Here is a 27,698-nt window from a genome sequence, read left to right on the forward strand (position 1 = left end):
TCGGCACGAGCTAAGCCCGGAAGAGGCGCGGACCGGGAAAGGAGCTGTGCTCAGCAGCTCCTACACCTCTGTGTCTATGGCGCTGTGGCGCGGCTCCGCGTACGCCGGCTTCCTGGCGCTAGCGGTGGGCTGCGTTTTCCTGCTGGAGCCGCAGCTGCCGCGGTCGGCGCTGCGCTCGCTGTGGAGCTCGCTGCAGCTGGGGCCTGCGCCCGCGCCCCCAGGACCCGGCTCCCCTGAGGGTCGGTTGGCTGCTGCCTGGGACGCGCTCATCGTGCGGCCGGCCCGGCGTTGGCGCCGCGTGGCCGTAGGGTGAGTGCCTGCGGAGCCTGCCTCTCTGGACCTCTCCAGGAGGTGCGGGCGCTCCGGGCCTCCGAGGGCCGCCTTGGCGGAGGTCAGGCGGCTTGGGAGCTGGGAGGTAGAGCCGGCGCGGAAACGGGTTCCCAGAGGTCCCCGGGAGGCCCTTCGGCGCTGGTGTCCACGCTGCCTCCTTGGCGAGAAGCGTCGGACGTCTGGGACGAGCCCCGTTCGTCACTGCTGCAGGGACTCACCAGACTGCTTTTTCCTGTCGGCTGGCCCCTGCGCCCTTCTCGTCTCGGTAGGACCAGCCCCCTTCTCTCATCTCCATAGAACCAGCCTAATAGCCTCTTGCAAATCCCGCTCAGCCTGACTCCTTATAGTTCGAGCCTCCTTCATTCCAAGCCCTCCTTTTCTGGCGGCTGCTCTTTGGCAGTCAGCGATGGTTGGTCTTAGCACTTTGGCGGCACCCTCTTGCTTCTGAACTACTTGAAGGAGGGGTCGTGCCATTAGCTACCGAGTTTATTTCTTTACGCCTTGTTTCCGCTTCCTTAATGCCGTAGTCTGGAAACCACCATTCTACTGAAACTTCTCTCTCAAAGCTCACCGGAACCGAGTTGATTTTCACATTCAACTGCTTCTTTTAGCCTTCTCTGTCGACTGCTTGCAGCCTTCCACGCGTTAAGCACACCCTTCTCCTTGAAACTCTTTTCTTCCCCTGATTTCAGTGACATTGCATATTTAGGGTTCTCCCAAATCACAGTGCCTCCTTTCTTTGTATTCCCCTCCCGCGTGTAATTATTCCCTTTACACGAATTTTAGTTCTTGTCTCAGTTCGACTTTAATATCTTGCCCTCACCACAAAAACAGGCCTTCTACTGCTCTACTAGTTCCTGTGAGTATTGGGACCAGAAAGGTTAAGGTAAAGCAGAGTTATCCTGAAGATTCAATTAAATAATCCATGTTATTTAGCATGGTGTCTGCTTTAACGAGCAGACACTTAACGTTAGCTACTATTTTTTTATATCAGCATATTTATTGTTTCTTCAGATGTATCCTCTTTTACCTCTTCTTTCAAGTTCAAGCCCTTTCACCTGCATCCTTATCAGCTCATTAATTGTCCTCCCTGGTTTTGTGAGCATTCATTCAACAAATATTTGTCAACTACATGGTATGTGTCAGGTCTGTGCTAGGTTCTGAGGATGCAGGGATGAATGAAGCAAGGTCCCAGCCTTGTTTGTTGGAAACAAATATATTCGTTATTGTGTTATTCTGCTCGGGCTACCATAACAGGATACCACAGACTGGCTAGCTTAAACAACAGACATTTATTTTCTCACAGTGCTAGAGGCTGATAGCCCAAGAGCGAGTCCTCTCTTAAGGACTTGCAGGTGGCTGCCTTCTCGCTGTGTACTCATTAGACCTTTCCTCCATTCATGAGCACTTCTGGTGTCTCTCCTTCTTTTTAAACAGACATTAGTCCTATTGGATAATGGCCTCGTTTAACCTCAGTTACCTCCTTAAATAGCTCCTACCTCCAAATACAGTCCGATCTGTGGTTAGGGCTTCAATATGAATGGGGGGCGGGGGGCGGTGAGGTGACACAATGCTGTTTGTAATGATTAAGAGAAGTGCTTTGCTGAACTCGTGGTGGAAACAAGGTAGCCTTGTGTCCCAAAGAAGAATTACTGATTCTTCCCAGGATGAGGTTTCAGGAAAAGCTCCATCTGAGAAAGTGACAATCCATTTACTTTTGCTACATCACAAATCACCCCAAAACTTAGTAGCTTAAAACAATGGTCATTTTATTCTCATTATTCTGAGGTTTGATTGGGTTCGGCTAGGCAATTCTCATTTGGGGTTTTGTGCGGTTTCAGGCAGATGATGGCTGGGACTGGGATCATCTCAAGGGTTGATTGTTGTTGTCGGCTACAACCTCAACTGGTTTCACCTGAACACCTACAGGTGGTTTCTCTATTTAGCTTTTTCACAGCAGGGCGACTGGGTTAGGGGAGGGAATTCCCTAAGAGGACCAGGCAGAAGCATTAATGCCTTTTTGTGACCTACTCTTAGAAGCACATAGTGTTGCTTCTGTCATAGTCTCAGGTCCAAATGGTTTTAAGGGGAGGGGACATAGAACACACCTGGATGGGGGGAATGTGAGCGTCACATTGTAAAAAGAACATGTGGGATGGGACATCTTGTGGCCATCTTGGAAAACATATTCTGCTACAGTGACTTGCAAGGGCCAGGCCCTGGAGAAGAAATGGAATTTCTCCACAAGAAGATGGGGGAATAAGCCCACCTAGGCAGAGAGGACCAAATGTGAAAAGGTATTTGGCTTGTTTGTGAATAGCAAGTTGGCCCTGTATTTAGGGCAAGGACCTTATGGTAGAGGGATGTCAAGCGTTGATGCTGAAAGGAGCCTTTTGTATCAGGGTAGGTGATGGGAAAGCCATAAAGGTTTATAAGCAAGTAAATGATGCTAAGTTCTTTGCAGAGACTAACCAGTGGAATGTGAAATTTGAGCTGTGGTTGTAACCTATTTGACTGCTTCACGCTATTTTTGTGGGTAACAGACATCCATTGTTACCAACATTTCTCCTTACCCAGATTTTCAGCCTAAAGATGAGAATGTACAAGGAGTAGGTGGGTGCAGTACTGGTACCAGAATCTCATTTGGCAGGTGTGTGTGTGTTGTAGTTTGATCTTTTAGGAGAATACACACACACACACACACACACACACACACACACACACATATACATATTCACTATCTTTCACATACTCAGTCAAAGCACACAATTTAATATGACTCATAAAAAAGGAAAGTCTTGAGACTCTGACGCTAGTTAAGAGTCCATAGAGCTTTTTCTTGTTTGGCAGTGGTTTTCAACAGGTGAGATTTGAGAAGAGGTTGGGTGTTGTACAGTAAATAGAGGCATCAAAAATGACAGGATCTTAACTGGGGATCTTACAACAACCTTATGCAGGCAGATACAGAGATTGTCATCCAGCTTTCACAGGGAGTAAACTGGGGCTTGGAAATACTGATTTGCCCAAGATCACACAACTGTCGAATGCCCGAGGTGCAGCCTAAACCCATTCCTGGCTCCACATTCGTGCCATGTTGTTGCCACGAAGAGATTAAGAAAAAGGAACAAGTTTGTGGTGGAAGGTAAGATTTTGATTTCAGAGGAGGGGAAATGTACATTCCTGTGGAATTTTAGAGGAAGCTGGGCCCTCAGCTGCTGACAGCCAGAGGCTGTAGTTGAGGAGCAGGGTTGTAGACCTTGGAGACTCCAGCACTTAGGCTGAGGCCAGAGACTGGACAACATCACCTAGGAAGAGAAAGAAGGGAAGGTAAATGGCAAGGGTGGGATTCGGGGAGGCATTGCCATCTCTGTAAGGGGCAGGTGGGAAGGGACCAGGGAAATAAAGGATAGGAGAGGTTTGAAGAAGATGGTCAATGGCGAACCCACTGCCACATCTTTCTAAAGCATGTGCTCCCTCCCCTGCTTCAGAATCGGGCCCTGGTCCTAAGGTTCATTGGGTGAATGATGAACCCCTCATCCTAGAATTCATTCTCCCTTACCTGGCTTCACCCTGACCTTTGAAACCTGTCTAGCTCTTCTCCCCTGTTGAAACTCTCCTAACTGGATCAGCATTCCTATTGTGTCCAGAAACAAGATTAATCCCTTTGTCTACATCTTTGCTTGTGTATGCTCCCTGTGGGTTTCAGTATCAGATAAATCTGGGTTTGAATTTAGGCTTCTCCAGTCATGGCCTTTGGAGTGTTAGTTGACCCCCAGCCTCACTTTTCTCAGCTGCAAGCAGTGATGACTACTTCCCTATCTTAGAACGTTTTGCGGATTGGTGTGGTCTGTCTGAAAATACCTGCCTTCTTTCTCTGTCCAGAGCACCATCCAGGGTGTGGCCCAAGGACCACTATTCCTGCCTCTTGAATTTCTCTTCTCTACGGTTCTGTATCTTACAGCGATTATGATTAGTTCTCATAATATCTCAGGTAGAGTGTGAAAGCTAGAAAGAATCTTAGGAAATGATTTACAGACAGTAAAACAGAAGAGAGGTGATAAGGACCACCATCCTTGTCTTTAAGGAATTTACGATCCAGAAGAAACTGTCCCTCATTCCCACCCCACCCCCAAGTCTCTAATAATATGCCTGGCAACCCTGGCTCCCAGCATCCTCTCTGCTAGCACAGCCACTTGTTCAGGCATTCAGCATCTGTTGCCTCACTTTATCTTCCAGTTGTTTCATCTGTGTCTGTGTTTTCTCAAAACTCACATTGTAATCTTTTATACATTTCTTATTGAGCTGTGAAATTCTGCCTTAGTGTCAAATGAGCATAATTTTGTCTTCTGGTTTTTTACCTCCCCGCCGCCCTTTAATTTTCCCCGATAAGAAAGCACCTTAGGTAATGTGCTTGTTTACGTTTTAGTATGCTGTTGAAATGCAGAGAAAGATTCTTGTTCTGGTTGAATTATTACAAAATATAACTAGAAAGCACACCTAAAAGTACTTTGTTTACTCTCTGGCACATAGTAGTGTTCAATGATTTTTTTGTTTTAAAAAGCTACCAAGTAAATTTTTTCCTAAGATTTTTTCCTTTAGTATTCATGACATGATTAGGTGGGGGATAGAAAATGTTCCTATGATAGTGACATTGTTTTAACTCAAAATTCGTTCAGTTGGGTTTTGTCTTTGCTGCAAAATGTGCTGAACATTGTTCCGTTCAGTTTTGTTTTTCTGTAAGTGCAGCTTCCTCCATTCTCATCTTTAAAGAATCAAACTCTAAAGTCTCAGCACAACTAGATATGGAGGTGGTGTTTACTGAAGTCGATTTTGAAGTCGTTATTTCCAAATATGGGTATATCCCTCAGTATCTGAACTTTTGCTGTCCAGACTCAGGACCCCAATCCATTTGGACACATTTTCTAGGTAGGGCTGCTTGGTGGGAATGGGTGTCTCACGCTATCCAAACTCTCACTGTCTGAACATTGGTAGCCTACTGGAGTCTGAGAGCCAGGGATGCCTGTATTCCTGTTAAGATGCTACCCTTCAGACATCTAACGTTGCATCCAGTAGAAATAAAAGGACACTTCGTGTGAGGTGGGATTGAGACCAGTTTACAAGGTGTGTTGGTTCATTATTATGTAAGGCTGTGAAAGGATTAGGTTTTAAGTGTATCATTAAGAACCTTCCACATGCTGTCAATGTGTTTTATGTGCTGAAAAGTATACTCACTTTTAGATTATGCTTTTCCAGTTGACGAGAGTAATTATATGTGTGTTTGACTTTAAAGGAATAAGAACATTTGAGTATTTAAATGCAGTGTGGTAGGCAAAAACCTTTTCAAAAACTTGGGATTCATAGGGGAAGAATTAATAAATGAATCTTTATGATGAGTATGCAGTCAGTTTTGCGTCATGAGGAGGGATGTGTTTCTTCCTTGCCCTTGTAAACCTTCCTTGAGTGATGTAAATAATATCTAGCCCACATGAGAACCTTTTAAAAATTGTTATTAAGTTCTAAAAGTAATGTATGCTTGTAAAAATCAGAAATATATCTGATGAAAAAAAAATATATATCTCCTCTCCCTTACCACCATCTCATTCCTCATCTTAGAGTTGGCCACCATTAATGATTTGATCAAGAGATTTTTAAAGGAGACTGGAAGGGAAACACTGTAGTTATATATCATACACTAAAATCCAATCCATTGGACCTTCTTTATTGATGAGTTTACCTTCTGGTTTCAAAGCTACTCGGAATTAACCTGGAAGCACAGCCTTGTCACCAGAAGCTGTTTCAGTTGGTCTTCTAGCCCCACTGGCAGGGATGGCAGAGGCGGGAATAAAGGTGCCTGTGGTGGGGCAGGAAGACCTCATTTAGCTACCCAAAGTGTTTGGAACTTCTCATTTAAGGGATGACTTTTAGCAAAGAAACACTGAAAATGTAAGCCAGAACTCTTCCATGCACACATAGGAGGGGCCATGCCAGACAGCCTTATATGTACTTTATAATTTCTGTAGCACCAACCAAGTGATGTCGCACTGGCTTCTTACCACCCTTTAAAGTTCATGGATGGGTCCGGTGAACACCTGCGAAGTGATGAGTTGTTACAGGCTGCAGGTGCGCTTAAGTCTTTAAGGCACCACTCAGCTCTAAGAATTTCAACTTGGGAGTATTTAGGCATTTAGGTATTTAGTGTATTTTACCACCATCCTAATATATCTTTCAGGGGAAGATGGATTTTGACCAAAACTTTTATTTTGCTTACTCTGCAGCAAGCAGTGTTCCTAAGCATTTATTAACTTAATCTTCACAACAGCTCTGAGTTAAATACTCATATTACACCATTTTATAGATGAGGAAACTGAGACAAAGAGAAATTAAAGTGACTTGCCCACATCACACAGCCAGGGTGAATCCAGACAGTTTGGTTCTGCCACCATTTTCTCAGAAATGCTAAATTTGTGTTATCATGATACTTTGTTCTGAAATGCTGAGCACCTGTCTTCTCTCTTTGTAACTAGTGTAAAAGTTTGCCAAACTCTTGCCAAGAGTCCTGTGTTCTGATCTTAAGACATACATCCAGATAAAGTAATCCTCTTTCTGCCATATGCTATTTACTTTCCAATTCAGGTTTCAAATCCACTTCATCTGTTTTTTTGTCTGAATACAGGCCTCTGAAACATTTCCCTGTTGTTAAATGCAAAGTAGTTGCCCCAGTGCTTCTGTTTCTTTCACACTGTCTCTTTCTTCCTTCCTTCCTTCCAGAGTCAATGCATGTGTGGATGTAGTGCTGTCAGGGGTGAAGCTCTTGCAGGCACTTGGCCTGAATCCTGGGAATGGGAAAGATCACACTGAGCTGCGTTCGAGGAATGATCTAAAAGAAGCCTTCATTCACTTCATGGGGAAGGGAGCAGCTGCTGAACGCTTCTTCAGTGATAAGAAAACTTTCCATAACATCGCGCAGATTGCATCAGAGTTCCCAGGAGCCCAGGTCTGTTTGCCAGTGGTGGTGGGGAAAGACACCTTGTTTGTATGGTTTCTAAAAGCAACCAAGCAGCTTTTTTCTCCAGTTTGCCCTAAGAGGGTAATTGTTAGGAATCCAATTCTACAGTGTTTTTCTCTTTTTTGAAAACTGTATCTGACCTTCCTTTAACTCTGCTGTTTCTAGTCAGTGCAATTCAGCCAATGTTTATGAAGCATATTTACTAAAATTTTGGTTCTGGGTTATCCATTAAATTGCTCTTTTTTCGTGTTATTCAAGTTTAAGGTAGGAAAGATATCTACTCCAAACTTGTTTGGGTATTGCTTGGCTGATAACTTGCAGTAATCTTAATATGCCTGAATCCTTCCTAAGCAAAACAAGGCCAAACCCACAGAGAAAGAGTTCTAGCCTTTGCCTGGGAACGAGGGAGCTGGGTCCTTACCTCTGCTCTGCTGGTCCAGAGCAAGTTTTCTCATCCTCAGCACTACTGACGTTTAGGGCTAGAGAATTTTTCCTTGTGGGGGTTGTCCTGCACATTGTAAGATGTTTAGCAGCATCTCTGGCCTCCACCCAGTAGATGACAGTTTCACTCCTCTTCTTCCCCAGTTGTGACAGTTAAAAATGTCTCCTGACATGGTCATATGTTTCCAGGGTCAGGGAGAGGAGGGATGCAAAATCACCCTGGTTGAGAACCACTGGTCTAGTTCGGTGGCTCTTCGACCTGAGTGTGCATCAGAATCACTTGGAGGGATATTGAAACACAGGTTCCTGGGCCACACTTCCAGAGTTCTGATTCAGTGCCTGTGGGGTGGACCCAAGAATTTACCCTTCCAGCTAGTTTCCTAGTTATGTTGATGCTGTTGTTCTGAACACCTTGTTCTGAGAACCATTGTTCTACAGGGTAGAGCCTCTCACAGATAGAACTTAGAGCTCCCCAAGCCCACCTGGTGATCATAAACAAAGCCCTGGGGCCTGCATGGTCCAGACACTTCCTCAAGGCTCACACACCTGCTGCTACACCTGCCCTCACACCTCTTACCGGCCAGTTTTGGTTGTTTGTTTAACCATCTCTCCACCCCACCACATCTAACCCCCAAATTTTTTTACCTAAAATCTTCCTTTGGCCCATCACCCCAGTCTGGGTGTACTTCTCACAGGGGGAGCTCTTAATGCCATTTTTGATTGGTACCTTTCATAGACCATTCTTTGTGACCACTTATTTTTATAACTATTAAGATTTTAAAGTTTTTTTCCCTTTGAAGCCACCCATTTGAACATTAGAAATGGGCATGAGCATTACCCAGCTGAGTTTCTAAAGGAAACAGCAAGCTATTAAAACTTCAGTTACAATCATTTTGACAGCTGAGTTTGGTAGTGAGAGTCTGATCTTTGTTTTTTTTCCTTTCTGTCTGCGCAGCGCAGCTTGGGGGATCTCAGTGTTCCCCAACCAAATCCTAACCACTGGACCACCAGGGAACTCCTGAGATTCTTATCTTTTATGAAAGAATCTTGATAGTTCTAAAAAGATGGCAAGTCTACTGCTTAAAAGTCTTTAAGATTGTAGCATTTAAACCACCAATTTGCTTTCTATTCTAGTTTCTTCTGCCTTTTGTCTCATAATGCAAACATTTTTTTCTACAGAAATTTTATCTAGCTTTTACATCATCTAAATTATTTCTTAACATTGTAAAACCTAAAATGTGTTATTTGTCTTCCACTAGTGTGACACTTCATTTGGTGCCTTGTCAGACTCCCTTAAACTATAAGGCAGATTGACTGATAAACAGCAGTTAATGATAACTATTACATGAAAACTCTAAAATCCACTTCATGGAATCTTAATGTTTCACCCAAGATTTTTAGTAAATTCTTCTAGCCACCATAGTAAATAAAAAATAAGGTTAACATGTTAAAAGGCCAAATTTCAGCCTGTATATCACAGTTTTAAATTTATCTAGAGTAAGCCATTACTGTCCCACCCGAAACCAGTGATCGGTCAACACAAACCTTGGTTGGGCTGAAAGTGAGGTCTAGCATCCAGAGATGAGTTACTTATTCTGTGCCTCTGCATGGGACTGGGAACTAGGAAGGTGAGGTGCTAGCGTTCCTCCCAGGCAAGGCTGTTGATGAGGTTTCTCAACTAGAGCATCCGCCGTATTTCCTACTTGTCAGGTTTCCAAAACACATGAATCCGTCCTTAGCACAATGGAATACTAGGCTTGAATTATTTGCTCTTCTGCTCTAGGTCCTCAGCTGAGAGATGTGGTGTTTAGGAGAAAACATTGTCCTCTATTGGAGTCTGTTACCTTTAGAATTTACTCCCAGGAAAGCTCTTATGTTTCCTGATGCATCAGTGTGTTCTTCCTTTCTCAAAATCTAGCAGCAAACATTTACTGAGCACTTATTGTAAGAAGACAGTCCTTGCCCTGAAAGAGCTAGACATGTCCCCAGATGACATTAGCCCAAGTGGACAAGGGCTGTAATGGAGGTTTGTTCTGAGTATAGGGGTGGCGAGTAGCAAGGGATCTGTAATCCTGTCTGGAAGGGGGGTTGTGGAGGTGGAGGTGGCCATGGGAAAAGGGAGACAGAAGGCATTGCAGAAGAGGTGATGCTGCCGCTGATACTTGAAAAGTGATCAGGGTCTTACCAATGAATGAGAATGGGGAGGCATCCTAGTCAAAGCAGCATGTGCCAAAGGCACAGAGACGGGGAGGAAGGCAGACTTGGAGAGCTGCAGGCATGGTACGGAAGGGAGGGCAGGAGATGGAAGTAGAAAGGAAAGCAGGGGACAGATAAAGAAAGGCCTGTGTGCCTCACTTAAGAGTTGGATTTTAAAACTGATTTGGAAAGATAGGTGCACCCCAATGTTTATAGCAGCATTATTTACAATGGCCAAGATAAGGAAGCAGCCTTAGTGTCCATCAGTAGATGAACAGATGAAGATGTCGTGTGTGTGTGAGTGTGAGAGAGAGAGATGGAATATTACTCAGCCATAAAAAAGAATGCAATTTTGCCATTTGCAGAAACATGAATGGACTTGGAGGGTATTATGCTAAATGAAATAAAGTCAGACAGAGAAAGACAAATACTGTATGATATCACTTATATGTGGAATCAAAAAATACAGCAAACTAGTGAATATAACAAAAAAGAAACAGACCACAGATAAAGACAACAAACTAGTGGTTACCAGTGGGGAGAGGGAAATGGGGAAGGGGCAGTAAAGGGGTAAGGGATTAATAGGTACAAACTATTAGGTATAAAATAAGCTGCAAGGATATATTGTACAGCATGGGGAATATAGAAAATATTTTATAGTAACTGTAAATGGGGTATAACTTCCAAAAATTGTGAACCACTCTATTGTACACTTGTAATTTAAGTAATATTACATATCAACTATGCTTTGATAAAAAAATTGAGTTGGATTTTAGTTCACTGTAGTATTTATTGATTGATTTTCAGGAGGAGACTGTCATAGTCATATACTCATTTTAGAAGGGTTACAGTGCTGAAGATGAGGTCTATCCATGCTTGTCATATTTCCTTTTGTTTCCTTATCTGTTCCGGTTGCCTGGAAGCTCAAGGCCAAATTTGATCTACAGTTAAGGCAATTATACTAATTTCCAAGTGTAGCAATATGTTTTTTCCACCTTTCCTTATAACTCATTGTCTATTAACCTATGGGGTTAATGTTTTTATTAACCTCATCTGTATGTACTTATGAAGTCACCGCAAATTTTTTTGGGAAAAAAATGGACTGTAAATTAATTCAATAAATCAAAACATTATTAAACTTGAGTAACATAGTTAATGCTAAAATACTGTCTAATAACCTTGAACTGTCTTATAGCACTATGTAGGAGGAAATGCAGCTTTAATTGGACAGAAATTTGCAGCCAACTCAGATTTAAAGGTAAGTCAAATTCCCAGATTAAAACCTGTGTCCTTCACTAGTGTTTAAGTAATTTTAGGAGTAAGAATGAGTATCTTTCTGTTCCTTGATTCAACTTGTGCCAGACCTTGAGGCTTTTGTTAGGAATATAGTAGTGGAAGGAGAGGAGTGGTAGCTAATGCTTTCTGAGTGCCTACTGTGTGCCTGACGTTGTTTCTAGTGTTTGATGTGGATTACCTCATTTAATCCCTGCAACAACCTTTAAGGCTAGTTGGTACTCGTGCTGGTACTGCTGTTGTCTTGCTTTCCACGTGAAGCTTGAGGCATAGGGAAGTTCATAGCTAATAAGAAATAGAACAAGGACTTCCCTGGTGGCACAGTGGTTAAGAATCTGCCTGCCAGTGCAGGGGACCTGGGTTCAATTCCTGGTCTGGGAAGATCCCACAGCTAAGCCTGTGCGCCACAACTACTGAGCCCATGCACCACAACTAGTGAAGCCCACACTCCTAGAGCCTGTGCTCTGCAACAAGAGAAGCCACCACGGTGAGAAGCCCGCGCACCGCAAAGAAGAGTAGCCCCCGCTTGCCACAACTGGAGAAAGCCCGTGCGCAGCAACAAAGACCCAACACAGCCAAAAATAAATTCATTAATTTATTTTTTAAAAAAAGAAAGAGGGCTTCCCTGGCGGCGCAGTGGTTGAGAGTCCGCCTGCCGATGCAGGGGACATGGGTTCGTGCACCAGTCCGGGAGGATCCCACATGCCGCGGAGCGGCTGGGCCTGTGAGCCATGGCCGCTGGGCCTGTGCGTCCGGAGCCTGTGCTCCGCAACGGGAGAGGCCACAACAGTGAGAGACCCGTGTACAGCAAAAAAACAAACAAACAAACAAAAAAAACGAAAGAAAGAAAAGAAATAGAACAGTTTTAACCTAGGACCCCAGAGTCCACATTCTTGAGTACCTTATCATGTAATGGTTAAGAGCATGTGGGCTCTGGAGTCAGTGCCTGAGGCTGGGAATTGTACAGTGATGAGAGAAGACTTAATTGGCTGTTCTGTGAGCCTGGATCCAGAGTGTTGAAAAATGAACGCCACTAGATAGGGACATGTCTTCAAGTCTTAAGCCATTTGGTTTAAGTAGAATTAAAAATTACTGCTATGTTCAAAATAACATCTGAGTAAGAAGCTCTTTTGCTACAAGTGGAATAGGTCTGAGGGGGAAAGACAGCAAGGAGGTTATTGCTGCTGTCTTGCTATAAAATGATTGAGGTTTGGATATGGTAGCCAGAAGAGGAGAAGCCTATCTAAAGCCTACTAAAATGGAATCACTTGGTGCTAGACCATACATGGGGACAAAGAAGATAGGTTTAACAAAGATGATTCTAGAGTAAGTGAACTTGAGAAGTGCAGAATAGATGTGGCTACTGACCACAGAGAAAGGAAACCGTAAACAGTTCTCAGGGGCACAGAATCAGAAGCCCAGAGATGGACCCAAAAATTCAGATAAATGTTCAACAGTTCGAGGGGAAAAAATTCATATGGAGCCACACTGTACACAGAGGGATGGATGTGCTTAGATGTGGAGAGCATATTAAAGTGTGAATGTTCACATTTTAATAAGAATTAAAGTTTCATAAAATACTAGGGTGTGGGAAATTTTTTTTTAAATAGTCATTATCTTTATAGAAAGTAATTAACTCCCAAACAGAGAATATTAGAAATTACAGGGCTGACCTTCAGAAGTATTACCAGCTAATGGATGGAAGAGAAGGAAAGATCAGTCATAAACTAATTAGAGAGAACCCAGGCCCTTCCCATCAGAATCCTGGGCATTTGAATGGGTCCATAAAAGGCCACTCTCTTGACCCTGAGAAGTAATTCTGGCCCTGGAAGTCCTGGGTTACATTGACCTTTCAATATTGCCCTCGTCTGGGACCAGTATTTGCTGTTGGTCTCTGGAGAAGCTGGGCCTGAGACCAGTCTGACTGGAAAGCATTCTGATTTTTAAAAAAAGAAAAAAAAAATGTCTGGCGTTGGTAGAAGATTGAGGAAAGAAAAGGGATATCTGTTACTCAGTCCTCACAACAATCTGATGAAGTTAAGGTATTATCACCGTTTTAAAGACAGGAGGTCCAGAGAGGTTAAGTAATATAAGAGATTAAGTACTGTGCATAGGGTCACCTAGCTAGTAAATGATGGAGCCAGGATTCAAACACTAGGCTCTGCCATGACCTCACCACCTTATACTGCTCTCAGAGAGATTCCATTTAACTTGATGCAATGCTTCTCGACATGGACCAAGTGATCATCTGAGAACCACCGCAGATTAAGGATTAGGTATTTTCCAAAGGCAATAATAATCATTAACACTTTCATAGTTCTGACTGTATGCCAGGCACTGTCTTAAGTGCTTTACATTATATTAACTCATTTGATCCTCACAGTGCCCCATAAGGGAAGTCTATTATTATCCCCATTTTGTAGATAGAAAAAATGAGGCATGGAGAAGTTAAAACTGTTCAAGGTCACATACCTAGGAAGGAGTAGAGCTGGGATTTGAACCCAAGTACTCTAGCTCCAGCGTCCCTGCTCTTTACAACCAAGCTATGTTGTCTCAGAAATAGACCCTGGTGAATATAGTAAAGGTAAATTCAGTGGAATGGTGAAATAGAAGCCAGATTGCAGAAGAGAGCAGTGTCTTTATGGAATATATTTTGGAATTTAGCCAAGAATTAGAAGTAGATGCTGGATATTGTCAAATGCTGCGGTGGTTTTTGTTTTTTAACTTTGGTATATGGTTATTACATTGATTTTCAAATGTTAAACCAACCATGTATCCCCAGAATAAACCTCACTTGCTTCTGATGTATTACCCTTTTTATATATCGTTGGATTCAATTTACTAAAATTTTGTTTAAAATTTTTATATCAATTTCCCTGGGGGATATTGGTCTGTATTTTTCTTGTATATCTGTCTGGTTTTAGTATCAGAGTAATACTGACCTTATAGAATGAATCGGGAAGTATTTCAATTTTTTTAAAAAAGTGTTTGTGTAGAATTGGTATCATACCCTCCTTACATGTTTGTAGAGTTCACCAGCAAAGCCCTCTAGGCCTGGAGTTTTTATTACGGGAAGGCTTTTAACAATTTCGATTTAATAGATAAAGAGAAATTCCGATTTTTTATTTCTTGAGTGAGCTTTGGTAGTTTAATCTTTCAAGAAATTTGTCCGTTTCATCTAAGTTGTTGAATTTATTGGCATAAAGTTAGTCATAATGTTCCCTTATTCCTTTAAGGTCTGTAGAATCTGTAGTGATGTTCTGTCTCTCTTTCCTGATACTGGTAATTTATGTCTTTTTCTTTTTTTCTTTTCCTTGATACGTTTGGCTATAGGTTTGTCAATTTTGATCTTTTCAATAAACAATGAACTTTCAATTCTACTGATTTTTTTTTCCTGTATTTTTCTCTTTTCTATTTCATTGGTTTCTGTTTGCTTTGAATTTAACTTTCTGGTTTATTAAGGTAGTAGCTGAGGTCACGGATTTGAGACCTTTGTTTTCTGGTACAGGGTGTTTAGTGCTATAAACTTCCCCTTAAGTACTATTTTAGCTGTATCCCACAGATTTTGATACTTTTTGTTTTTATTTTCATTCAGTTCAAATGCTTTCTGATTTCCCTTTGATTTCTTGAGATGAGGTATTTAATGGCCCATCTATGTACTACTTAGAAGTGTGTTATTTAGTTTCTAAATATTGGGAGGGTTTCCAGATATCTTTCTGTTATTGATTTCTATTTTAATTCCATTGTGATCAGAGAATATGCTTCTCTGATTCCTATTAAATTTATTGAGACTTTTTTATGACCCAGAATATAGTCTTATCTTGGTGAAGTTCAGTGTACACTTGAAAAGTACATATTTTTCTGTTTTGGAGTGGAGTGTTCTATATACAAATGTCAGTTAGGCCAAGTTGGTTGATAATGTTGTTCAAGTCTTCTATATTCTTAATGATTTTCAGTCCACTTGATTTATCTAATACTATTGAGAGAGGGGCATTGACATCTTCAGCTATACTTATGGACTTGTCTATTTCCCTTGCAGTTCTATAACTTTTTGCTTCATGTATTTTTAAGCTGTTATTAGATGTATAACTCCTTAGAATTGTTACCTCCCTCCATGAATTGACCCTTTTATCATTACCAGGGATAAAGAAAATAATTTCATAATATTCTTTGCTGTGTAATCTATTTTGATTAAAATAGCCATTCCAGCTTTGAATCGTGTTATGATATATCTTTTTCCATCCTTCTGCTTTTAACCTATTTGTGTCTTTATATTTAAAATGTGTTTCTTGTAGGCAATATATAGTTGGGGCTTGCTTTTTAATACACTTTGACATTCTCTGTCTTTTATTTGGGGAGTTTAGACCATTTACATTTAATATGATTATTGCTATATCAGATAGGTTTAAATCTGACACCTTGCTACTTGTTTTTTTTAGTGGTTGCTTTAGGGTTTATAATGTACATTTTTAGCTTATCACAGTCTGCTTTCAAGTGATATTATTAAACCACCAGATAGAATGTAAGAACTTTAAAATAGTATACTTCCATTTCTCCCCTCCAGTCTTTATACTATTATTGGCATATACTTTACTTCTAGATAGGCTATAAATCTCATACTATGCTGTTAATATTTTTCTTCAAACAGTTAATTATCTTTTAAAGACATTTAAATAGTGAGAAAAAGATCTTATATACTTATCCAGAGTTACCATTCCTGGCGTTCTTCATTCCTTTGTTTAGATCAATATTTCCATCTGGTATCATTTTCCTTCTGCCTAAAGGATTTCCTATTTCCTGTAGTGCAGATCTGCTGGTGATTAATTCTTTCAGATTTTGTATATCTGGAAACTCTTTCAGGCTAAATTGCAGCAGGATCTGTAGGGCTTACTCAGTTCTTTTCTGTTTCTTAGGGATCACTGTCCTTTGTTGCCCAGTGCCCAAATGTTTTGAAAACCATTATTTCATAAATTTTATCTGTTTTGTTGTTGTTTCAGGCAGGAGGGTAAATCTTGCCCTTGTTATCTCATCTTGGAAGCTGAAGTTCTAGCCAAGAATTAGAGAAAAGAAATAAAATTATAGGGGCAAGACTTTTCAGAATTGGCAAATAGCGAGCATGTGTCGAGAGGGAAGTGTATTTTCACCCAGAAGCTGGGATTTCTTAGATGCATAAAAATGCCTCTGTACAAACAAGCAGTTAATTAGCAAGTAAAAATGCTTTTGGAAGCTTCTGGATGGGACATATCAAATCTGAAATGGTTACAATCATCTTTGAGGACTTTCCTTCAAATCCTGGTCCAGGCCCTCATGGTTCAGGGGCTTTGAGTCTGTTAACCTGGTCATGAGTGGGGCCAGAGCCGGCATGGCAGAAACAGCAGCAGGTGTGAAATGGCTTCTAGAAGGAAAAGCCAGGAAGAGGCCCAGGTTGGAGTTGAAGAAAAGGTTTTCAAAAAGTTGCAGAGCACCTCCCCCCATACTTTCAGAATCGAGGTGCTCTTTAATTTTTCTATTTGGAAGGCTATCTTGTTCACAAAGCAGCTAAGTGTAGTAGGGAGCCTGATCCCACAAATTAGGTCCCCTGGTTGATTATTGTGGTCCTTTTCTATACTGTGTAAATTCAAACAGTTGTTTTCATCTGGCAGTTTTGAGCAGACAGCATCCTGTATCTGTTTGCCTACACAGGATGTGAGTCAGTTAAGAAAAGAGAGAAAGTGAGGTACAGTGTGTCTTAGTCTGCTCAGGCTGCCCTGATGACAAAATGCCATAGACCGGGTTGCTTAAACAACAGAAATTTATTTTCTCACAGTTCTGGAGGCTGGAAAACCCAAGATCACAGTTCCAGCAGGGTTTGGTTTCTGATGAGAGCTCTCTTTCTGGCTTGCAGACAGCCACCTACTTGTGTGTCCTCACATGGCCTTTCTTTAACAGGTGTGGTGAATAGAGATCTCTCTCTCTCTCTCCCTTTTCTTATAAGGCCACCAATCCTGTTGAATTAGGAACCCACCCATATGACCTCATTTACTTCCTGAAAACCCTATCCAGATATCATCACATTGGCCATTAGACTTCGACATGGGAACTTGGGGTGGGGGTGGGGAGGCCACAAACATTCAGTCCCTAACACGGTGCATGGGATTCAGCAGCAGCCTAGGTACCTGTGTAACGTGTGTGACGTGGGTCTTTTATCAGCCTCTCATTTCTGGGTACATTGTGTCTATACCCCCCAGGCCGTGGTAGTAGCCCCTCTAGTCCGTACCTCCAGACCAAAAGCTTTCAAAATTGGATTTGGAATCCAGCGTTTTGTTGAAATGAATAGAAGTGCTGGATGTACCTTAATGAACAGATTCCATGGGACAAGGGGCAGATCTCCTGATAGATTTCGTATTGCTTGTCTCCAGGTTCTTCTTTGTGGTCCGGTTGGTCCAAAGCTGCATGAACTTCTTGATGACAATGTATTTGTTCCACCAGAGTCACTGCAGGAAGTGGATGAGTTCCACCTCATTTTAGAATATCAGGCAGGTAAGAGGAAATGAGTAAGTAATGGTGTAAACCTGGCTAGAGGGCTGTGTGTTGTCAGATGGGGGTATCACTGTGCTAGAAATTCATCTTTGTAAATTGGCAGGATCCTGTTCTTGCCTTACCAAAAGCTTCCTGGCCCCTGGTTCTGCTGAGTTGGTACTGACCATTGTCTCAAGGGAGAGTGATGTAGAGTGTTACAGCACTGAAGAAAATTCCCAGGTCTGCAAATGTAATTGATCTGAACCCAAGACATATCAGGCTGTAGGAAAGCAAGCATCTTGAATAAAAATGAAAATGTGTTAAACGCATATATATAAAGTTTTTCTTTATTACTAAGAAGAAAGAAGGGCAGGTAGAATCTGCTGAGCTCTGTGCTGGGTTCTGTCCTAGGCCTTTCTGGCCAGCTGTTCCAAGCTGCTTAGGGTTAATACCAGGCCTCTGGCAAACTTCCTTTGAAGCATTTTATTTTCCCTTGGGTGTGTAAGTGGAAGTGTTTTGTATACAACAACACCTATTATTTCCCATTACATAATGTTCCAATGTTTATAACTCCAAATCCACCCCATCCCACCCTACCTCCCCCCAGTAGATTTTATGTGTTATACAGACTACAGATCTGATTTCTGAGAGAATCCTAAATACCTGAACGTATTCTAATTTTGTTTATTTGATCCCGTGTATTTTCCCTGCTCAGAACTCAGACTCTTGAATTTCTGATTCAACACATTATTAATTCACGTTAAAGATTCAAGCATCTAAACAGACTAATTGGTACCTTAAAGCAGTACTTGCTTAATATGCATCAGTGAACTGCTTCCAAGTCAGACGATTAAGAGAACCTCACCTACTAGAGTAATTGACTTTAATATAAGATACAAAATATAGTGTATCTTAAAAATTATGCCTTCCGCCAAGTACAAAAAAAAATAATTGTGTCTTGTTTCTGGTTCTCTTTGGGGTGCTTACTAGAATGAGGGAGTTAGGAAGGGCAGGGTCAGAAAATTAAAGACAAGATGTTGGAGTGGGCAGTTCCCATTTGCACAGTTTTTGCGTTTCTCTCAGTGGGAAATCAGAATGATGGCTCTTACTGCCTGAAGGTAGTGGTATGGAGTGAGCTGCTCAAATGAAAGGCGTGAGCAAGTCTGTTGACTGGAAGGATCTAGAAGAGCTGAAGATATGCCTTTGAGGCGCTGCTGCTGCTGCCAGTTCCAGATTGATCTCACATCCACTCTGTTGGCGCTCACATCATGAACTTGGGACCTTTCTGGTCCCTGCGCCTGTCATTTTCCCTGATGACTACAGAGTAGAGAGACTAGTTTCTTCACCAAGACTTTGCTGTTGTATTTGACAGCTGTGCCTTGTATGTGGTTCAGAAGACAGCACAGCTTATCTTGAAAGGAGATTGTCTCCATCCTTGGGTTTACAAGCTTCCCATTTCAGTTTTTCTTTTCTATGCCTTATTTCTTAGAACAAAGCAGTGGCCTTCCACTCAACTTTATGTAAAGTTACATTTTCATTGGCCCCTGGAGGAAACCTAGTCTAGCAGCCCTCAGGTCAGCTCTCTTAACAGAAATCCATCCCCTGCTTCTCTCTAAATGAATAAATTCCCAGAGGGGATTTGTCAACTTCTTTTTCCTTCTCTCCTACCAGACCTTTCCAGAGAAGCTTATTTTCAGGCTTTGGGCTGGGGATCCAGTGAGTCACTGCATAGGTTTTGCTGACTTACTGACTGAAGGGCAAGATCATAAGTTGAGAGAAGGGATCACTTAAGGGAATAAATTCAAACTTAGTGAGAAAAGAGGGGCGTTGAATATTATTACGGGCTCACCCTGTCTGCGTTTCAGTCATTTTGCTTTTCGGGCCGCTCCATCAGTCAGTCCTGCGTCCTGTGGGAAGTGCCAGTGAACAGCTCTCCACATCCCTCCTTGTCTTTGCCTTGCGGAAGCCTGTTTATTTTTGCCTGTCTCACTTTTTCCCTGAGCAGATTAATTTGTTTTGAATGCCATGTGGCTCTTCTCTCCTAGGTTAAGTTAGATAGTGCTTATTCACAGTTTCACTCTGAGTGGCAGTTCCAGGTCTCTACTCGTGGAGAACACTCATGTCGTGTGTTTTTCCCATTGTACAGCGTCTTGTTAGTTGGGGAAGTATTCGTTTAGAATTCATACCCGCATCTTTTGTGTCATGGACATTGGAGTCATCGTTCCGTTCTCTTCCTCGTGTGTTCTTTTGCTGATTCAGTCATGTGGCTATATGCTGGGTGCAATATGAAGCAGTAGAAATATGATGATAGAAGAAGACACAGGCCCTACCCTCAGTCCACATTTCCCTGCAGGAGATGGAGTCTTGAATAAATGATTGCACAGTTATGTGCCAAGTCCTATAATAAGGCCCAGTGGTGGCCCAGGGAAGGAGGTACTGTAATCGAGTCTGCTTGGAGGTGGCAGAGTTCGGAAAGGCTTCCTAGGGGAGGCCATCCCTGCGTTGGGTCTTCAGAAATGAAGCAGAGTTGGAATGCTGCTGTCAGCCGTGTGGATCACCATTGGGTATTTTCTTTAGACAAATAATAAGGCATGGGCCAGGAGTTAAGAAAGGAACGTGGTGTTTTAACACGTATAACCATTGCATCAGGTTTTAGGAAATAGGTGATGTTTTCTTTCCTGTTATACAAATGACCCACATATGAAATGTTTTCAGAGGAATGGATTCGGTAAAAGTGAACTCAGAGCAAAGGAAGGATAGGTTTTCCCCGCCTTGACACCCGCTCTAGAGTAAGCCCCTCCCCTCCCCCCACGCACACTCTGCAGGGAGGTGGGGCTGCTGCTGTTGGCAGAGGAAGCAGGAAGCAGGGCCCTGACCCTGGGGGGGCACATCAGCCGGCAGCGTGAGGAGACCCTCTGCTGGGGTGGCTGCCGTGGGAAAAAACTTTCTGAAGGAATAGCCAGTAAATGATAAAACCAATGAAAGACTAGGCTTCAGCATATGGGCTTTGATTTTGTAAATGGGACCCGTCCTTTGCGTGGAGGGAGAGCTGTGTAACCCTAGGTCATAAATCCTTGCCCCCCAGTCTCGGGCGGTGCGCCAGGCTGGGGATGACTGCTCCTCCTGGTGCTCGGGGGACATGGCCTCCAAGGCACTGCCTCAGGCTGAGTTTTGAGATTTTCAGGACTTCAAGGAGAGGAATGTGGGATGCGTGTGGGATGGCACCGAGTGAACTTGGAGAGGCCTCTCCGCCCCCCACTGCCCCCCCTCCCCTAGGGCTCAGGCACTGGCGCACTCCCCTCAAGTGCTTGGCAGTTGGTAGTTCCCCACCTGACTGCACATCCGGGTCTCCAGGGGTGGGGCCCTGCCACCTGCACATTAAAAACTAGGTTCCGCTGGAGATGCTTCCTCCTGGCCGCGGTGCTGAGAGGCACCCCTGTAGCTGCACACAGATTCCCAGCTCCTGCCCCCGCCCAAGACCCCACCGGGGAGGGTCTGGCCTCCCTCTGCTTGAATCAGATTAGTGAACGCTGAGTGGGCATTCTGTGCAGGGGACTGTGACTGGGCTGTGGGAATCAGAGACATACAGTGTTGAGGGGGGATGGGGCACAAACCTGCGAAAAGTGAAGTAATGATACAAGTTTGAATACTAGTTAACATAGTAGAAGAGAGGACTCAAAGCAAAGTGATGAATCACCAAACCACGTAAAGGAGAATCTCTGGATCCTCAAAGCAGTGAAAGTACACCTCAGGCTGGAGCAGTTGGCAACCCTTTCAGGAGGTAGTAACACTTGAACTTAGTCTTTTATTCATTATTCATTATTCCAAAGCAGCTCGCTCACGGGAGGCTAGAGCAGCCAGATACTCTTAGCTTCTGGATCCAGTGCCCAGGAACCACCAGTGGGCAGCAGGGAGGAGGAGGTACAGTCATTCCAGCCTCCTTAGGTCCCAGCTAAATGACAGGTGCTGGGGCGTTACTGTGAGGTGGAAGGTGCTTTGGGAAAGGCAGCATGTCCTACGTTCGGAGACCCGCATGGTGCCCACTGTGCACCAGTGTTTGGAAGTTGTGCTCTGCGACTGGGAGGGACACGGGCATCCTGTGTTTGGACAGGAGAGCTTCCCTGGGACTCGAGGGGAGCTACTTGCCAGCTTCTTGACAAAGGCACACAGCACCCGTGCTGTGTTTCTGTGTTTTTGTGGGGCTGGGGTTGGGGTTTTGGGTTTGTTTCTTTTTGACCGCCATCCTCCTGGCTGTGGCACCATGCTTCCCTTAGGCCATGGCAGCCGGGGTCCACTCAGCCAGAGGCCAGCCTGCCCAGAGCCAAGGCTCCAGTGAGGCCCCCGCCAGCCCCCGCACAGCTAGGAGACTTAAAGCCTCTTCCTTTTCTTCCCATTGTGTTGACTGGGCTTTTCTAGGGGAGGAGTGGGGCCAGTTAAAAGCTCCCCATGCCAACCGATTCATCTTCTCCCACGACCTCTCCAACGGGGCCATGAATATGCTGGAGGTGTTTGTGTCTAGCCTGGAGGAGTTTCAGCCAGACCTGGTGGTCCTCTCTGGATTGCACATGATGGAGGGACAAAGCAAGGAGTTCCAGAGGAAGAGACTCTTGGAGGTAATAGCACTGTTACGGGATTTCACAGATCGCAGCTAGCGTTTTCCTTCAGATCCCTGCCTCTCTCAGCCCCTGCAGCTTGTGCTGCCTTGCCCTGGGTCCTGGCCTCCCGGGACGTGTCGTGGCAGCCGAGAAGCCTGTCTCCCACTCCAGCGAGGCTCCTCATGGGGTTCTCTCAGGCACGGGCAGCATCTTGAGTAGGACAGATCAGAACATCGTCTTGCCTGAGCCTCTGCTTCCTGTGCTAAGCTGAACGTGGCTGCAGACTGCAGTGTCTGTAGTTTGTGTCCTTCGTGTTTTCTGTATCATCTCATTCACATCAGCTGTGCTGCAGATTCACACAGCAGTTGAAGCTGACTGCTCAGTTTAGGTCCCCAGGAAGAGGCTGGCTGCGTGAACGTTTAGGGGCGGTTCCTTTTGCTCTCTGAGTCCTTAACCCCAGTGCCTCTCTGCAGAGCCTGGTTTTCCCTGTTGGGAAAAGCCTCCCTTGTCCACAGTGTCTGTGGCCGCCCACGTGGCCGGGAGCTTTCATGAGGATGCACTGCCTCTCGGGACCTGTTCCTTCCCTCTTGCCTGACTTCCTTCTGTTTCTGATGGCAGTGCTCTCCTCTTGTCTCTGCAGGTCATGACCGCCATTTCTGACATCCCCACGGGTATTCCAGTTCACCTGGAGCTGGCCAGCATGACCAACAGGGAGCTCATGAGCAGCATTGTGCATCAGGTAACCCACGGGCAGCACGGGGGGTCACTGAGGTGTTGGTGTTGTCTCACTCAGACCTGGGTCCATGAGATCCAAGTCCAGGAGCCAGGACTGTGCTGGAACAGGATCTCCTAACTAGATTAGGAATATGGCGGTGTTACTGATGGGCTCTTGGGGCGTGTTTCTCCTTCTGGAATGGGGAAGTTAGAAGTGAATGCCTTTTGCAGCAGAACTTAAAGGAGAAAACTGAAAGCCCAACTTGGGTGCTTTCAGTTGAACTTCAAGAAGTTCGGAGAAAGGAAGTTTGGGGGGGCGCTTCACTCCCTCACCGTCAGGCCCTGAGGTGTTCAGCCTTTCGACAGTAGCAATGATCAGATAAATCCAAGAGTGCGGTGCTTAAGACTTTGGAAACCGGGTTGGAATGCCAGCTTTGCCACTCGCTAGCTTTGTGAACTTAGGCAGGTTAGTTAACCTTTCATTTATTGTTATTTAACCTCTTTAATGGGTAATATATTCATGTGGTTCAAAACTCAAAAAATATTAAAATATATACATGAAGTCTCGCTTCCTCCTGCCCCCTGTATCCAGTGTTAGTAACCTCTTTACTAGTCACCTGCTCCCTCCAGAGTTATTGTGTACGTATATAAGTAAATATGGGAATATAGCTTTATTTTTTCATCCCTTTTTACCCCCAAAGATAGCATAGCATACTGCATACACTGTTGTACACTTTGCTTTTTTTCACTGGATGCGTTTTGGAGCTCTCCTCTTTGTCATCACTTGGTTAGAAGAAGCGTGTGGTACATCCAGTGTCTTTAACTCCAACCAAAGCTGGGCATTTGGCTGTCTGCCCTTTGCTGTCCCATACAGCGCTTCAGCAAGTAACTTTGTACATGAGTTTATTTTGCCCATGAGCAGGTACATGTGTATGATAAGTTCTCAGAAGTAGAATTGCTAGATTGGGGCACAAAAAGCATTTGTAAGTTTGATATTGCAGAATTCTCGTCCATGAGCACTGTACCAGTTTACTTCCATTAGAATTCTCTACAAGTGCTTGTTTCCTCATATCCTTGCCACTGGAATGTGATTAAAAACATGCTTTCTTACCAATCTGACAGGTAAAAAGTGGTATTTCAGAATAATTTTTTTTAATAGACTACTTTTAGGGCAGTTTTAGGTTCACAGCACAGGTGAGCAGGATGTAGAGCCCCATGTAGCCCCTGCCCTCCACACCCAGAGCCTCCCCCATCAGCATCCCCTGCCCCAGAGTGGGGCGTTTGCAACAGTCAGTGAGCCTACATTCACATGTCAACATCACGCAAAGTCCATCGTTTACATTAGGGTTCACTCCTGGTGTTTTTCAGTATTTTTTTTTCTTTTTCTTTTTTACTTTTTGGCCACAACTTGCGGCATGTGGGGTCTTAGTTCCCTGACCAGGGATTGAACCTGCACCCCCTGCAGTGGAAACGCGGAGTCTTAACCGCTGGACTGCCAGGGAAGTCCCATTCGGTATAATTTTTATTCTCATATTTCTCTTTTTGAGGTTATTTTCTCACTTCTTTAAAAAGCCATTTTTATTTCATTTTCTGTGTAACTGTCTACTTAACCTTTCTAAGCCTCGGTCCCCTTATCTGTAAGATGGAGGCAATCCCTCCTTCCCTCAGAGCATTACAGTAAGAAGTGAATGAAATAGAGCCAGTAGCTCAATGTGTAACAGAACATGCAGTAAACGGAAGTGGTGTTACATTAGCAAAGGGACAGGCCCTTGATTTTTTTTTTTTTTTTTTGCCACACCGGGCCAGCTTGCAGGATCTTAGTTCTCCAACCAGGGATTGAACCCACGCCCTCAGCAGTGAAAGTGCGGGGTCCTAAACACTGGACCGCCAGGGGATTCCCAGGCCCTTGATTTTTAAAAAAATATATGCGCGTGCAGACACACCCCTGCATACCCACAGGGCTCATCTCTCTTGCACAAACATTCACCTTATTCAGGTCCCTGGCTCTAAGGAAGGAAGTGCTAAGTAAGAAAGATAGCAAGGTGGACATAGTGGTACCCCTCAAGATAGAAAACCATGGCTCTTGTTTGGTGCCCTTTCACACACAGTGTTATTACTAAATTCAGTCTTCCTAACCCACACCTGCCTAGAAAGCTTAGATCAGAGAGTGAAGCCACTCTCCTTGCTTCTTGGTGTTGTGTGCGAGGAATCCTTACAACCCTGCCTGTGGGCTTCTCCACTGTACTGGTGTGACACCTGCTGACATTCAGGAACTGAGAGTCAGACCCCGTCGGTGGTGAGAGCCTCTGCTGTGTGTGCAGAGGCAGAAACTGGGCACCGTGGAAAGCAGTACAGAGTGTACCCCTCTGCCTTTGTATTCCAGCATATAAACAGAAGACTGGCTCTAATACAGAGTTACTGCAACTTTCCAGTTGACCGCAAGTGATGATGAGCGTGGAGATAGAGGTGTAATAGCCAAAATAGGGACCTTGATCTGTCACTTCCCCCCGCAGACTTCAGGAGCAGGGAGTCTTGTGGTAAAGAAGAAAGATGCCGGCCCTACCTGCCTTCCCTGATACTAGTCGTCGGCTGTGTCCTAGGATACTTAGGAGCTAGATGTCCATCAGAAAAAGACCCGCATTTTGTTTTTGTTAGCAGGTCTTTTCTGCCGTGACTTCCCTTGGGCTGAATGAACAGGAGCTGTTATTTCTCAGCCAGTCGGCATCTGGACCTCACTCTTCCCTCTCTTCCTGGACCGGTGTTCCTGATGTGGGCATGGTCAGCGACATCCTCTTTTGGATCTTGAAGGAACATGGGAAGAGTGAAAGCAGAGCCTCAGACCTCACCAGGATCCACTTCCACACGCTGGCCTACCACATCCTGGCAACTGTGGACGGACACTGGGCCAACCAGCTGGCGGCCGTGGCTGCGGGAGCTCGCGTGGCCGGGACACAGGCCTGCGCGACAGAAACCATAGACACCCGCCGAGTGTCTCTGAAGGCACCCCGTGAGTTCATGACCTCCCGTTCGGCGGATGGCTCCAGGGTCATGTTAAACCCAAACGAGCCAGTGGTCGAATGGCACAGGGAGGGAGTGTCCTTCCACTTCACACCAGTGTTGGTGTGTAAAGATCCTGTTCGAACTGTGGGCCTCGGAGATGCCATTTCAGCCGAAGGACTCTTCTATTCAGAAGTACACCCTCACTAGTAGGAAGATTGCTGTGGGTCATTTTTCTGAAGGAGGAAAACTAGCCAACCTAAGAATGACAGGATTTAAGTGGTTTGGGAAACAGGATTGAGAGTGTCAAAACCGTTTCTAGATCTAGTTGGAAGACAGCCAAAGAAACAACAGCAGATTAAACTGTACCAGATACATTCCAGCCAGTTGACGATTACACAGAAACATTTCAGGTTTTAATCAAAATTCAGCTATTTACTAACAAGACTGGATTTTTCTTCTTGTTTTTTGTTGTTTTTTTTTTATGTTGTGTGTTACAGGGGTGAAAACTTGATTCCCAGATCCCCTCTTCAAGTGTTTTAGGCCTGACCTCTTTACCCTCGAGAACATGTCGGTTTGGAGAAAGCACTCCTCCTTGCCAACCTCGGGAGTGCGTGCTCCCTCACCTGCTCCCATGTCTCTGGTAAAGTGCAGTGTGAGTTCTCGCGTTCTCTCAGCTCAGCGCTCATGGCAGGATCATGATTTCCATTCAGTGTTCTAATGAAAAAATTTAATGAGCACACCTTCTCAGTCTTCTGCTCTCAAACTTAGGACAGAGCCACAAGTAAGGACAAAACAGGCCCTCCTGTGCGTCAGAGACACAGCAGAGGCTGGGAGCCTCATGGTTCCCTTGAGGGAGCCGGTCACTCTGCAGCTGAGGAGCCTGCCTGGCCTGCAGGGTGGGGCTGTGAGCTGAAGGGCTGCGCCTTCCTGCCCTGGCTCCTTAACTGTAGGCTGGCTGGTCAGAGGCTCCTGTGCCTGGGCCCAACCTCATCGCCCAGCTCTGGATGTGCTTTCTGCAGTAGAAGACTGATCCATGTTCTTTCTGATCCTTGAAGGCATCTTACAACTGGAATATGCTTCTGGGTGTATAACAGATCATGTGTGTTTTACATTGACACATCACATCCATTAAAGAGTTTGACCTCATAAGGGTCCCAGGATCATGAATAAGTTTGTCATGTTATGTATTTATTTTTTATAAATCAAGGAGACTTCAGCGTGCTTTTAAATATTAAAAACAATTTACGTTTCAGGAATGTGAAGTCTGTTTGTGATTGATTTCATTTCTACCACGACTCTGGAGCCATAAATCATTTTGATCTTGACTTGTGACTTACATATTCCTCTGCTCTTGAGGTGTTTGATTATCTTGTCTTCCCCATCACTAGGTTAGGCAGCCCCTCACACTGAGTCTGAGCTGTAGGTCTGTCTTCTGGTTTAAAGTGACAGAAGAGGGACTTCCCTGGCAGGCCAGTGGTTAAGACTCCATGCTTCCAATGCAGGGGCACAGGTTTGATCCCTGGTCTGGGAACTAAGGTCCCACATGCTGTGCGGTGCAGCCAAGAAAATTAAAAAAATAAAGTGACAGAAGATACTAGTATCAAGTACTCGAGCCAGTGTGACCC

General features: G+C 44.2%; 1 protein-coding gene across 3 annotated transcripts; it reads left to right on the top strand.

The window, feature by feature from the left end:
* ADPGK (ADP dependent glucokinase) lies at positions 1 to 27,329 on the top strand. 3 transcript variants are annotated; one of them, XM_033440028.2, is made up of 7 exons: positions 1 to 309; positions 7,099 to 7,324; positions 11,169 to 11,231; positions 17,665 to 17,785; positions 22,181 to 22,377; positions 23,000 to 23,098; positions 25,729 to 27,329. In XM_033440028.2, the coding sequence occupies exons 1-7, from the start codon at positions 77 to 79 to the stop codon at positions 26,278 to 26,280; spliced, it is 1,491 nt and encodes a 496-aa protein (XP_033295919.1). In that variant the 5' UTR covers positions 1 to 76; the 3' UTR covers positions 26,281 to 27,329. The 3 variants fall into 3 exon arrangements, with proteins under 3 accessions (XP_033295919.1, XP_033295920.1, XP_012390835.2); XM_033440029.2 differs by having other exon boundaries at positions 25,732 to 27,329; XM_012535381.3 differs by lacking the exon at positions 1 to 309 and adding an exon at positions 426 to 595.
* The last annotated feature ends 369 nt before the right edge of the window (positions 27,330 to 27,698 follow it).

This window comes from Orcinus orca, chromosome 2, assembly GCF_937001465.1.
Source record: "Orcinus orca chromosome 2, mOrcOrc1.1, whole genome shotgun sequence".
Taxonomy (NCBI): domain Eukaryota; kingdom Metazoa; phylum Chordata; class Mammalia; order Artiodactyla; family Delphinidae; genus Orcinus; species Orcinus orca.